Source organism: Typha latifolia, chromosome 1 (genome assembly GCF_019914945.1).
Source record: "Typha latifolia isolate L0001 chromosome 1, TyphaL0001v2, whole genome shotgun sequence".
Classification (NCBI taxonomy): domain Eukaryota; kingdom Viridiplantae; phylum Streptophyta; class Magnoliopsida; order Poales; family Typhaceae; genus Typha; species Typha latifolia.
Window position 1 is genome coordinate 949,758 of NC_133086.1, and position 14,150 is coordinate 963,907.

General features: G+C 36.0%; 2 protein-coding genes across 5 annotated transcripts; one reads left to right on the forward strand and one right to left on the reverse strand.

Annotated features, from left to right (window-relative positions):
- Positions 1 to 5,214: 5,214 nt before the first annotated feature.
- On the reverse strand, positions 5,215 to 5,782 carry LOC140793825 (E3 ubiquitin-protein ligase MPSR1-like). The gene is made up of 2 exons (XM_073145548.1): positions 5,383 to 5,782; positions 5,215 to 5,234 (listed from the first exon to the last, which is right to left on the reverse strand). The coding sequence occupies exons 1-2, from the start codon at positions 5,780 to 5,782 to the stop codon at positions 5,215 to 5,217; spliced, it is 420 nt and encodes a 139-aa protein (XP_073001649.1).
- A 2,242-nt stretch (positions 5,783 to 8,024) lies between these two features.
- Positions 8,025 to 13,516, forward strand: LOC140787305 (defective in cullin neddylation protein AAR3). 4 transcript variants are annotated; one of them, XM_073136200.1, is made up of 9 exons: positions 8,025 to 8,235; positions 9,097 to 9,181; positions 9,570 to 9,621; positions 9,745 to 9,820; positions 9,916 to 9,998; positions 10,300 to 10,396; positions 10,517 to 10,562; positions 12,759 to 12,850; positions 12,963 to 13,516. In XM_073136200.1, exons 1-9 carry the CDS (start codon positions 8,178 to 8,180, stop codon positions 13,310 to 13,312), a joined length of 939 nt encoding a protein of 312 aa, XP_072992301.1. In that variant the 5' UTR covers positions 8,025 to 8,177; the 3' UTR covers positions 13,313 to 13,516. The 4 variants fall into 4 exon arrangements, with proteins under 4 accessions (XP_072992301.1, XP_072992381.1, XP_072992456.1 ...); XM_073136280.1 differs by having other exon boundaries at positions 10,517 to 10,556; XM_073136355.1 differs by having other exon boundaries at positions 10,300 to 10,381.
- The last annotated feature ends 634 nt before the right edge of the window (positions 13,517 to 14,150 follow it).

Sequence of the window (14,150 nt, forward strand, 5' to 3'; positions counted from 1 at the left end):
GGGTGAAATGTTGGGCTTGATTTGGATGGGTATTTTGTTCTTGGTGCTTCAAGTGGTGTCTTCTTTGCCACTTGCTAATATGTTTAAGAAATTAGAGATAGAAAGCGAAATCTTTTTAGAAATCGGACCGTGTTTGGACTAAACTGTCAAATTTTTTCTCATTTCAGAAAATTACACTTTCCACCTTTTCATTATTAATTATAATAATAAATTATTTTCACTAAGTATCTTTATTTTTTTGTTAAATATTAATAAATCCTGATTACTTAACTAAGTTCACTTGAAAGAAGAATGAAGGGTCACTCTCACTCAGCATCCAATTAGTCCAAAATTTGAATTTTAAAATGAAAAAGAAAATATCTTTTATTTCCCAAATGCAATGGAAAGCTCACAATAATCCTTATTTCACATCCAATTTCCAGCGAAAAAAATAATTATGTTTCCATATTCCACTTGATCTTTTTTCCTATACCTTTTGATTCCATGTGTTGCTTTTGAACTCTATTCCTTTCCTTTAGTCAATTGCTAGTAGCACACCCTCGTCTATCCTTTCATTTTTTTTTAATTCCAATACTTTTTAAGAAAAATCTATTGAAAATATTATATCTTTCGCTTTTATTACACTATGTAGATATTTTTTATTCAACTTTACTTTTAATGCCTCATGAATATTCTAGGTTAATTTTGTCCAAATAATAGTTAATAAAAACTAATACTAAGGTATTTTGAGGCATTTTAGACAAAATATAAGGAGTAAATAATAAACATTCATACGGTAGTATATAAAACTTCTAGGTCCGTTTGTATATAGATTTAGAGAAAATTAATCTATAGGAGTATAAGTTATCACCATAATGTAAGTACATTAAAGCATAAGAGATATGATAATGGTGTAACTTAAAAAGATGAAGACTGTCTAGTGATAAGTTATGAGGAGTGTTAATTATCTAAGTTGTTAGTCAAACTATATTATTCATAAAAATGTGTATATAACTCCTTGCTTTATAAAGTAATTATATTTTACACTTTATATTTTGACTATTTAAAAATTAAGTCCTATAATTTAATAAATATGTGCAGAATATATCCTACATTAGATTTGAATTAACACCAAAAGAATATTTCATTAATTTAAAAATATTTTATTTCTTAAATAACTAAAACGCTCTTAGTATGACTTGGTAGAAGGTATTTTTATAATTTTTTAATATAATTAATTTAACTAATTGATCTAATGGTAAAAAAAAATTTATACATATTTATTAAATCATAGAGCTCGATTTATAAATAATAAAAATATAAGGTATAAATTATAATTTTATTAAAGTAGACGATGTTATATGTAAAATTTTTGGAGAAAGAACATGTTGCTTTTAATTAATGTCACTGTACGTGAGAATAGCTTCACAAATAGCACCACTCCAATCCTTTTGAATGAGAGACAATGAAATATAACAAGGAAGCATCAGCAATAGCATTACCAAAGCGTGGAACTCCCCAATACTTAATTTGCTCTTGACACGTGCAGTTTGAGTCAATGGCAGTTGACACGTATTGTCTTCCATTGAAGCATATTTAAGAGTGATCGAGCACCAAAATTTATATTCAAAGCTTCAGCAAGTAGACGAGCAACACATGTCATTTGGCCTCACACAGATCAAAAGCAGACATACGTGAAAGTGACAACCTCCCACCTTTTTCCGAGTTTCGGCCAAAGTTAAGTTTATCTCCTAACGTCTTTATAGTCGGGAAAAAGCTACACTTCCCTTTTATTTTTTATTTTTCAAATTTTTTTTATTATTTATGAGCTCAAAAGTTAGATATGGACCGAATAAAAAACTAATATTCTTAATATGCAGAGACATTTAGGCCCCACCGAGTTTTTAGTTGTCTAGTTTAGACTCCAAGTCATATGTATCACCGAATAATTGCTCTGAATTAAACACTGCCGAGACTTGCTCCAAGTCATTGCGCTGTCAAGCTGTTTCTCCAAGCTAATTGCACTGCTGAACCATCAACCGAATCAAGCCACGCCACTAAACCATCAAATAATTTCTCCACAATATTATTTAGAATTGAAGTTGAATCAATAACCTTCTTGGTTATGAAAAATGTACATACAAACTTTACTAGAGTTGATTAGTCTTTTATCTTTCATTATCGAAAGTGAAAAAAAAAGTATTTATTAAAATCATCCTGTATTCTCATGCATATATGGGTGGAGTTTGGTAAAAATAGGTTGATGGGTTGAGTAAGGGAGGAGGAAAGTTGAGAGAGATTGAGAGTTTGAAGAGAATGAGAGCACAAAAAAAAAAAAACTATAGAGGCTACTACTAGGAGAGGAAAATATTAGAAGATGAGAGAGATAGTATTGACAAAGATTAAAATGAAAAAGAATATAAATATATTGATATAAGTTTTGGAAGAAAGACGAGGACAATTCTAACACAAATGAGAGCAAAAATTGCTCACATGCCTTTCACATATCAAATCTAGATGAAAAAAACAAACGGTATAGAGCTTTAATGTCACGATATTTTCTTCAGATGGTATAAATGATATTGGGTCATATTCATGAGGTCTAGATGTAATTAGCCTTTAAGATTATCAATCGAGATAGTGAAATAAAGAGTCCAAGTGTGTTTAAGTTGATCTCAATTCATTAATGTTCCAAGAAGAAACCATTATGTTTGGCATCATAATAATTACCTATTAGTAAACAAGTATTTTAAGAAAACATGTCACTAACTTTATTTTAATAGACTAAGTGTGATTAAATATTGATTGACTCGACTAAGTTTAGTCAACTATGAGGAAGCTAAGCCCCACTAGATTTACCATGGTTTATCTTAATCGGTTAATCCTTCTAGAATACACACCAATGCTATGACCTTGAGCCAATTGGTAGCCTCTAGAGAAGGAAATAAATAAACTCCTATATCAATGATGGCCACCATGTCACACCTCACTAGCCTTCTGGTGCACTCCCTCTTGCCACGTCCCAACTTGCTATCTCGTCCCACTTCCAGAGAAATATCCATCTGACCCACTATTGATCATCTCCGGACCTCAAAAAAATCCATCCACCATTCCATTGAGGAGTCACTTTTCCTGAGGTATATCTTCTTGGCTCATACAAAAAATATACCAATTGCTCCTATCTCACTTGGTTGTAACTCACATAGCATACACAATTAAACAATCAAGTATAAACCCATCTATTTGGATCTGCTATGTGGGTTCTTACCCTTTGTGCATTCTTTAGTTAGTGCAAGATTCTGTGATATAACATGCTTCTATTGGATTACTATCATGTGAAGCACTAACTAAAGTAGGGAAAGTTTTGTTAGGTAGATGCCCAATTGCATTCAGTTTTGGTTGCTTGACAAACTTTCTGACCTTGTTCCATTATAAAGGGCAGCATAAAGGAAATCATGACTGCTTAGTTGGGTTGCAGATGACAGTAACACCAGCATAGAGAGATTGGTAGGCATGGAAAGAATGGCATCTCTTCAACTGCTACTCATTCTATTGGCCTTCTCTTTTCTCATTGTTTCCTCACATGCAGTACCTTCAACAAGTAAACATCTCCCATCTTCTAACTGCTCTCCTAAAAAGATCTTCCTTCTTGTTCATCTTCACTACTATCTCTGTTCTAAACAAGAAGAAAAATTCTATTGCTAACACAGGAGTTGAAAGAATGCTGCAGAAGGCTAAAGGTCCCCCAGCTCTTGCTGACACAGCTCAGGTATGTGTGGAGAAGTCATTCTACTTCAAATTAAGCATCAAAGTTTTAAACTGCAAAGATTCTATCATTAATTTAATTACCCAGTTGATTCTATGAATAAGAAGGGACCATATATAAGTCTTCTGTAACAGTCTAGTATAGAAGTATCTTGATAGAGGAGAAAACAGTATGATTTCAGATAGAAAGAGATCAAGCAAGATATTGGTTTAGATCTGTTCATCTTTCTCAAAATAAGATATCGTTCCAAGTCAAATTGGCTTCTCAGTTTTTATAAATCAACAGATCACCAGAGAAGTGGAGAGAATGGAAGAAACCAAATTTGGAAGGATGGACATAGAGACAAATGATTATCCAGGATCGGGGCCTAATGATCGCCACACGCCGAAGCCACCAGAGAGGAGCTGAAATTGATACGACTTCAATTTTCATACATGTTCTTCATTAGTATATTGATATCTGACAGCTTACTATAGAATAAATTGCTAAAACTGCAAACCCTAGTACTAGTTATCTAGAACAGAGAGAAAGCAAAGTTTGGACAATCAATATGATAAAGTTGTATTAGTTCTTACAATTATGATCTATGTCAATTAGGTAATTTATATACTGTAGACCTGTGATTTTGAATTTGTTCTATAGTATAACAGTCTCTGTGACGATCTATCCTTGTAAGAATAGCGCATCTTCCTCCTCCTCCCTTACCCAGGTTCTATTGGCTAGGTGGAGGGCAGAGGACTCTATTACGTGTCGTCGTCGTCGTCGTCGTTGCCTCCTCTCCCTCCCTTACCTTAGGCTTAGGCTTAGGCTTAGGGCAAGCAAGAAATTGTTCTTCCTACTCACTATTATTTGTTTTCTTTTCTCTCTCTTCTTAGCCTTTGCCTTATATATTGTATCGATGTATCCACCAGAGCATCTCAGCATAGAGAGGTGCGAGTTGCGAAGGGCTCATTCACTCGTCTTTCCTAACTTAGACTATAGCAGCTGGTTGCTGACAAGTGAACTAATCGGGTGGGTGGGCGTTAAGCTATAGAGCTTCAGTCAATATTTTTTTGGAGCATGTTGGGAGATAAAAGTAAAAAAGTCTAAGTGAAACAAAATTTGATACAAATCTTAGAATTCAACTCTTTAATATCATCAATTGCTCTTAGTCAACTTGATCGTTCAAGCTACAGGTCACACTAACAGACTTCTCTTGCTGGATGATTTTCTGATGAAAGGAGAAATAGATTATTGATCAAATCTTTTTACTGTTTAAATTTGTAGATCACTACTAAGTTTAAATTCTTTTTCGAGATGGAAATGGACTAATACAAGTCGAAATAAGGCTGATCGCTATTGGCCAAAACCAATCATTTCACCACAAACCTTTTATTTTCTCTAACCAATCGAAGACCATAACAGGCATATTCCCAGCTATTTCAAAATAACCCAACTTTCCCCTCTTTTTAAAAAAACAAAATCAACAATCATCTATATACAATCAATTCTGTCAACCAACGAACAAAGATCAATTAATCAAAAGAATTCCAACAAAAAGAAAACGAATACCACAAGAATTCCCCAAACTAGTCATCGTCTTGTTGCTGCTGATCTCTCTCAGGTATCCTTCGGACAAGTATCGTAATAAAAAAAACCTCCTCTTCCGCTCTCCTCTTCTTCCTCCTCCTTCCTTTCTCCCTCCTCTCCAATCGGCATCTCGTACCGGCATAGTGGGCACGACCCATGCAACTCTAGCCACTTCTCTACGCACGCACCGTGGAACCTATGCTTACAAGGCATCTCTTTTACCACCACCACTTCTCCATCTTCCCTGTTCCTGAGTGAGTTCAAGCACACCAAGCACTCCTCCTCCTTGGTTACCTCCACCAATCTCAACGCCTCGATCGACGCCTTTGACGTCGGCAGCCTCTCGTCGCCGCCCGAGAGGATCTCCGAAAGCAGCACCACAGCCACCGTATTCGTAGTATCCATGACGATGGGAACGAAGGCAATAGACCTCAAGAGCTGCTCCAAGATCCCAACCTCCGCCGCCATAGCGCGCTACGAGAGAGAGAGAGAGAGAGAGAGAGAGAGAGAGAGAGAGAGAGAGAGAGAGAGAGAGATAAATTGAAATTAGAGAGGGAAAGGGTAATAAGGCACTGTAGCAAATTCATGGTTCTGAAAATGTTGCGGTCGACCTAGAGGGAGTAAATTCAATTTATTTGTCTAATAGGCGCCTCATCGCAGCTGTGTAGGAGCCAATCCTTGCTGGGTAGACATGATCATTAGGCTCGACCTGTCTAAACTCGGCTTAGACGTGATCAAACGGCTCAGCCCACGTGTGCCCAGCCCGGAAGCCCGCAACTGAGCTTGCCCGTTTTGCTACAATAAAAACAAACTAAAATTTTGAGCCGTACCATTTTACATTTTTTTAAGCACACATTTAGATTTTTTTAATTTATTATTGTTTTTTTAAATAGAGGAATATAAATATTTTATAAAAAATATGCTAATAGTAAACAAAATTCTAAAAATAGTTAAAATGTGGGTTGGGCCGAATGATTGGTGGGTCAGACCATGAACAAATACTTAAGTATGGTTAGCCCAAAAAGCTCGGCCCGAGCCCACCCGATTTTAATCAGGCTAAGCCCAACTCGAGCTCGATTTAGGCTCGACCCGAGTCGACCCCAAGATGATAGTGGGTGGCATGGGTTAAGCCTTTGCCCGCCCAGCCTGACCCAAATGCACAATCCACTACTCTCATATATGGCTTCACTCATAATACATGCATATTCCTATAAATTTACAATCCCATATTAGATATTTAGTAAACTATATATCAATATATAAATATATTTTTATGAAAGGTAACTAAAATGTCTTCATATAAGCCCATTAAACTTAACCTAACAAGATATTATATTTTTTATATTTAACATATTATACTCAATCTAAGCCCAATATCTAATGTGCTAGTGGACGGTAACAAGTTAGAATATTCTAGTTTAGCTCGAGTGATTGATGGATCGGGCCATGAACAAATATTTAAATTCGATTGGCTCGAAAGGCTCAAGCTGAACCCGACCCCGACCCGCCCAATGATCACGTCTACTACTGGGTTGACACTGCCGACTAAGGAGTGGGCGATCGGTATGGGGCTACGGTTGGTGAGGTTGGGTAGCAGACTTGCATTTGAATTTGACTCAACCTTGCCGCCTTGGTGCATTTGGAACATTGTATTTGAGTGTTCTTTCATTCTTAATTCCTTCTTGGATGTAAGGATAGGGCATGTATTTAGAGAAAGCAATAGGGCAGCAAATTGGGGCTGCTATCAAGGGTAGGAAAGCTTTTCGAGGTTGCATGATGGGGCCATGTGATTCTGTTCCTCCTGATCTTTGTAACCTTGTCTTTGGACCTTCTGCTGGCGAGTTAGGTAGAAGTAATTCTAGCTAATACAGCTCTCTTTCCTCAAAAAATAAAAAAATAAAAAAAAAAGTCGATATCTTACGTGATTTTTTAAAAATAAATGTAAATATCTTAGAAAGAAGCAGCTCAGCAACATGACATGGTTTGATGTCTTAGACTTAGGCTCGACAATATAGTTGGCTTAATATATTAGCCAAAGTTTGATTAATACGAAATATAAGTTACTTAAACTATTTTTACTATTGTTTTTTAAAATATTGACTTTTGGATCTTCATAACTCGACCTTGCCTCTCATTTTATTAATATATGTCAAAGCAACGGCACACAGTAGATATTTAAAAAAAGAAAGAAGAAGAAGAAGCAGCTATACTGTTGAGCTAGTAAAGAACAGACACAAACCATTCACAAAAGGAGGGCCTTCAAAAGTGCTTTACCATGAGGAATATTTTTATCTTCGTATGATCTTTTTATCTCATTGCCTACTACGTGGAATGATTTGCAAGATAATTTCAGTTTATATTACATTAGCAAATACAGCCTAAAACAGGTGTTACTTATAAAAAGTAATTAATTTTTTATTATATAAATAATATGTATATTTATGCAAGTAATGCATATATTTTATGTGATTGCTGATATGTTTACAAACGACATAAATTTTGATCCGTCTTTGCTAATATAATTATAAGAGGTAAATTAATTTGCAAATCATCCTTCATCACATGCACACAAGCAGGCACCGCGAACGGCGGTGATCGTATCACGGCCCACCTGTACGTTTTAAAGTTCAAGTTCTTGTCATGATTGCCAGATGGACATTTTTACCCCTGGTCAGGAGTAGTAAGTAAGCCTTGGCACGTGACAGTCTCTGAGCTTCCTTCTTCTTCCTCCATCTTCCTGTCTCTCTCTCTTCCTCTTCCCAAGAGGGAAAGAGGATTGAGGGGGGAGGGAGGACGAGTGTTTCGGTACCTTAAGCTGTCGATCTAGGATTCAGATTCTTCTTGAAACTCTAGATCGCCCTTCATGGGCTTCTCCGGTCCCCATCGTTCCGATATCTTTGAGATCTACGCGATGTACTGCGGTGGGTGCTCGGTGGCCTCTTCTTGCCCCAATTCATTCTCGTTGATTTGATTTCTCTTTGGATTTATTTACTTTTGTTGTTTGATTTTGTTTCGGAAGAAGTGCTCTCGTTTGGGTTGTCTTGCTTGAAAAAAGGTCAAGCCTTTCAGAGGAAATCGGTTCTTTTTTGTATATCTTAGTTAGGAAGAGTGCTGTAAAGAAACAAGCCATAAGAGTTGGGGGGAAGGGGGACGGCGGCTGTGGTTAGATCAAAAGAAACAAGCCATAAGAGTTTTTAACGTACTCAACTTGGTGGGTTAGACCCCAGGAAACGTGCTACTGCTTGCAATTCTTTTATTTTAGGTTTTAAGATGATACTGGTGGAATTCTGTGAAATTTTGCAACATTTTGTTGGAAGGACTGAGCTAATGTCTTCTCGCAACTTTTTTTTTTTTTTATAACAATTTTTGTCCGTATTAGCAGTAGTTGAGTCATCTAGGGGTTTCCGTAAAATTCATTACCATGCCATTTTAAGCCGGAGGAAAGCCCTAAATGTGATATTGCAAACATCTTGTCAATGTTATGCAAAATATGATCTGTGATGCAAGAACATTTTATTCAAAGATGGCTTCTTATCATATTATTTCACAAAATTTGCTGTTCCATTGTGATACTGATATCTCTGCATACAAAAATTTCTATGGAGATTGACCAGTATCCAGTTTTACTGAAGCATGCAGTTTGGCCTTATAATGTCTTTTGCAATTTTTATCACATCCTATTACATATTATGTAGCATTGGCACACGTTGTGGCATACTCTTGTCTGACGATACTTAATTATTTTATATCTGATCACATTGTCTGATGATATTCTTGCACAGATATTGTATCGGCAAGCAACCATGCCAGCTCAAAGGAAATGTTAATTGTGCTTTCAAAGTCGTTAAATAACAGAGTCCAAATGAGGTATGTATTATTGTATTTGCCATATTTTTGTGAATTTATAACCGCTTATTTCTAGCGAAGTTGTTCTGATGATATAACTTTCCTGAGGTACCATAGTGACAGAATTATGCGTCTACTCATATTTTGACTTGCTCCTACTATGGTACTTAGAAGGTAAATTATTAATGCATGATCAATAATAAATTGGTTGCTATAATCGAGCAAATAGAGACCTAGCATGGAAACTGGCACTATATAGAAGGGGGCATTCTACCACTCCCATTGCCATAATATTTTGGAAATAAAAAGTACTGCTTCCTCTTTGACAGAATTGTTGTTTTTACATGTGAATTATAAGATACAGTAGTTGTTAAATAGCTAATGGCATTATTTGATTTTCAATTTCCAGGGATACAATTTTGAGTGACCTATCCAAGCTTATGTCTTCTCTTGTCTTGTCGGTGAGTCTCATTAAAACTCCTAATATATATTCAATGAAAGCTCATTTAATCTGTTGATTTGCGTCTGAAGTAATATTACTACAATACTTTTGCTCACTAATGTTTGTTTGGGTTATCTTTTAGGTAGATTCTCATCAATTTGATTTCTTCTATGATTTTGTCTTCTTCATTTGTCGTGAAAATGGGCAGAAAAATATCAGTAAGATCTTCTTCTTATCCTTTCTATTTGCATATATATTTTGGTGATTGTTTTAGCTTTCTCTTTGTTGACTGATTATTCTTCTCTACAATTAGCTGTCCAGAGAGCTGTTACAGCCTGGAGAATAGTTCTGAATGGAAGCTTTCGATTGCTTAACCAGTGGTGTAACTTTGTTGAGGTACAAGATTCAGTGCTTACTTGTTGCACTGTTTAAGAGAGAATTTCTGTAAAAGCAGCTTCATTTCCTCCTAAATCTGGAAGTTTTGGTTGTCCTTGGAGTTATCTCCCAGTTACTTTTTGAAATGTATTACAGTACTTAGGTTATCATGGTCATCCAATAGTTTGTGATACAGATGTTCTTGCGGTGGCTTTTGGTCCCAAAAGTTCTCTTTCTTGTTGGAGCGCATATTTTGGTGTTGGCTGTTGTCATCATGTTTTTTGTTGTTTCTACTACTAACTGTGTATCTTTATGATCTCAGGAGCACCAACGCCATAATATATCTGAGGATACTTGGCAGCAACTCTTGGCCTTCAGCAGATGTGTAAATGAAGACCTTGAAGGTTATGATCCGAAGGGTAATTCTGATACATTATTGTTTTAATGGAAGGTTATTGTGTGGCAACTATCTCTGCTTTATATAGAATGATATAGACTCTGTTATAATGCAAAGTTTAACTGCATTGTTAATTTTGTAGGTGCTTGGCCTGTTCTCATTGATGATTTTGTTGAGCACATGTACAGGTTTCTCTGCCTTCTTTATTTTAAGCTTTCAAAAGTAGATGCAGTTTACATCTTAATATTGTGATGAGCAATGATTTGATAAAAAATGATTATTTATCAAAAGAAATATCAGTCTGTTGATAAATCAAAGGGCATAACAGATAATTCTCGACAGATAGGATGATTAGGATTTTGAAAAGCATCACTATGTGGGATGTAGGTTGACCTCTTCATACATCTACAATAACTTGAAGAGAAATACATAAGACCTACATTTTGACTCTTATTATTTATAAATAGTCATTTATTTGCTATAAAAAAAAACCAATTTATACCCTACTAGGTCTAGATTTCGTTCGAGCTGACTCACATGAGGGTCGGTTTGAACCACCGTCAAATGCACACCAACGGTAAGTTGCGACTTGATTTTTTTTTTTTAGCAAATAGAGGACCCTACTTGTAAATAATAATAAATAGGCTTTGTTTGTAAAAAAACATAGGGTGTTATTTTTTTTACCCCTTAAATATTTGAGGAGTTTCCTTTTGATTTGATTTGTTTCAATATATATAAATTGAGCCCTAATAAATATTACAAATACAAGGTGTAACTAAAAATAGATGAAATCTCCTATCAATTGAGTGTCAAATCCAACTAACCTTTGAATAGAATAAAATGATTTATTATTCCTAATATTTCATAAAAATTAGGCCACCTTGAGAGAGAAATAAAATAAATGACTAATTTACCCTTACAAACTAAATGGGTGTGATACGAATCGAGTTGGGTTTGATCTGAATCACGAGCGATTTTGCGCAGTCGGAGAATATTTGCCAAATATTTCCAAACTTCGAAAATTTACGAAACTAGTTGGAATAACTTCGTGACTTTTCGATCTACATCTTTGATATTTAGCCCGTCAACAGATTCACACTCTAGCTGAGTCAAATCTGGTCAAGAGTCCAATGATAGCGTTGATTTCGAGTGAAGTAGTAATCAAGAAGTAGAGAAATGGGAACATATTCCAGCTCTTAGGGTCAAGGGTGATGTGGCAAGACGAAAGGGTATTCGGTGGGCCAGGAGGGGACGAGGCTGTGTTGACAGGAGAGGCGGCAACAAGTGAAAAGGGAAGGGGAAGTAGGGGTCGATGACCAAGATGAGAATATAAAGGAAGGTGGCTAGGGTTGCTAGCAAATAATTCCTTAATGGATGCATATTAGGGTTGCACTCCACATATATATAAAGGCTAATCATAAATCAACTCAAATTAGGATGTGCCTTAAAAGCTTATGTGACTTAACTATGACTTATCTTAAAGGTTTACGTGAATTAATTAAAATTTGTCATAAATGTCCGCATGACTTAACTAGGATTTATCTTAAGGGCTTACATGACTTAATTAAGGCTTGTCTTAAGAGTTTATATAAGAGATAAGTATGAATTAACTAAAAATAATTAGAATCGGTCTGTCAAGCCCTATTTGTGCCGTGAATGAATCCAATCCAACCAAGTTTGTATTAAGGTGACTAGTACTTTAGGTCATATTAACAGGTACTTTTGGTTAATTTTTTTAGAGGATTATATTATTTTTAACCGTTAGATTAGGAGAGAGAAATTAGTGTTAGTATTAAATCATTTATCTATTGTGATAGGTTAATTTCATACAACTGGTAATTTGCCTATTTCTTGTTTCAGTCCATGATATTACTAGCTAATTTCTAATTTAGTTTTACATGCTACCCCTAAATTGCTGCCAAATGAAATCAGAAATCGATCCTTATATGGAAATTTTGAGACTGTATGGCACCATGATAAAATATCTGTTTTTTAGTAGTAGGTGAGGAACTGTCTAAACATATGTAATTATCTTTCTTCACTCTACATCTCCTGGAGACCAAGTTTTTCATAGCAATATACTAGTTGGATGCTGATTTTTGTCTAAGATATGCTCTTTAGCTATTATAGTTTTTGATAGGCATTAAAAAGATTTATGGTGTTGTGGTTCTTTGGCTGTGGTGCCCATTGTGTTTTATAATTTTTGCTTTCTCTGTTTCACTTTTACATACATGTGCATGTCTTTATGAATGTGTGACCGTGCATATGCTTGCATGTGCATGTCACCATGAATGTGTGACCGTGCATAAGTTTGTGCAAACATATTTATGGGGCTTTCTCCTACTCTTTTCATTGCTCAGACGTTCTTCCATTTTCCAATGCAGAATCAGTCAGTCCAGCAACTGCAGGAGGGGAGAATCTCTGTGCTCTTGTAGTGAAATGGAAACAGAACCTAGCATATCGAACACATTTAGTGGTACTATGTTTAAAACTTCTCTGGTTTTCCAAAGTACTTTTAAGTTATTGTGGTAATGGGAGTACAAAAAAAAAGTCTTCTTGGCGATTCTTACCCATGATTGTGTACCCAGGACTGAATCTGCTCCCTGGATCAAAGAGGAGATTTCCTGCTGATATTGATAGAGAGGAATTAAAGCCTTTGGAAGATTCAATAAGTTCAATCGAACTGCTGAAATTGAAACGAATGAAGAAAAGTAATGTTGGCGCTAAATTCGGGTGGCGTGAATCTGGTCTGCCTCTCAGTGCTTGTGGTAGTTCGGCAGATTACCATGCAGACATGCATAAACATAATTCACTATGTTGTCTGCACACTTCAGCTTGTGTGGTGGAGGAGGATTGTCTGTCTGAAGGCTTCGAAGGTTATCTTTCTATTGGTTGCTGTTTTCAATTTGATCAGAAAAGCAGCGCTTCATGCATATAATTTAAATCAAGGTCACAATCTCCATATGATTTCCAGTTTGGGCTTCCACTTTTTATATTGATATATTGCGTAAGTTTTCCGTATCACACAAATTATTCTTTTGGGCTTATATTTTTGCTGTCTGTTTTATACCCCCCTTCCCTTTTTTTTTCCTCCTTTTTGTACTTTTTGAATTTTGATATGATAAGCCTAATGTGATTTACATGTCGCCTGCTCTTTTCTGGTCCTAAAAATGCAGTTTGTTTATCAAGTAGTGCAATAAGCGAATTCATACATGAATTTACACAGCCCAAAATTAACTGCCATTGGTTTTACGTGTCCTTTTTAGAGTTAATTACACCTACACACTTTGAGCTATACTCAATTTTCAGACCTTTAAATATTTTTTGTTATAATGCACACCCCCCACCCCCCACCCCCCACCCCCCCAAAGCTTTAAAATAATTTTAATGTCACCTTTCTATTAGTCTATCGTCAGTCAGTTGAATTAGGCCACTTAGTTTACGTGACAGTCATATTAGAGTACATTAGATACAAAATGATTTAGATGCCCGCTCATTTTCTCTCATCCCTATCCATCACTGTCTCTCTCCTTCGCTCTTCACCATCGGAACTCAACGTCATCCTTGACGGCGCCAAAGAAAGACGAGATCGGTACTAATGTAGTCACTCATATGCCACACACTTTGGAGGCCTTCCCCTTTTCTTCTTCACCATCTCCTATAGCCCTACCATTGTGGGAGCCAAGTCCCCTAGTGCCATGGGCACCGATCAATGGCAGATTTAAAGCTTCCATATGGAACTCCCGAATTGATCAGCCCTGTTCCGATATCACCAC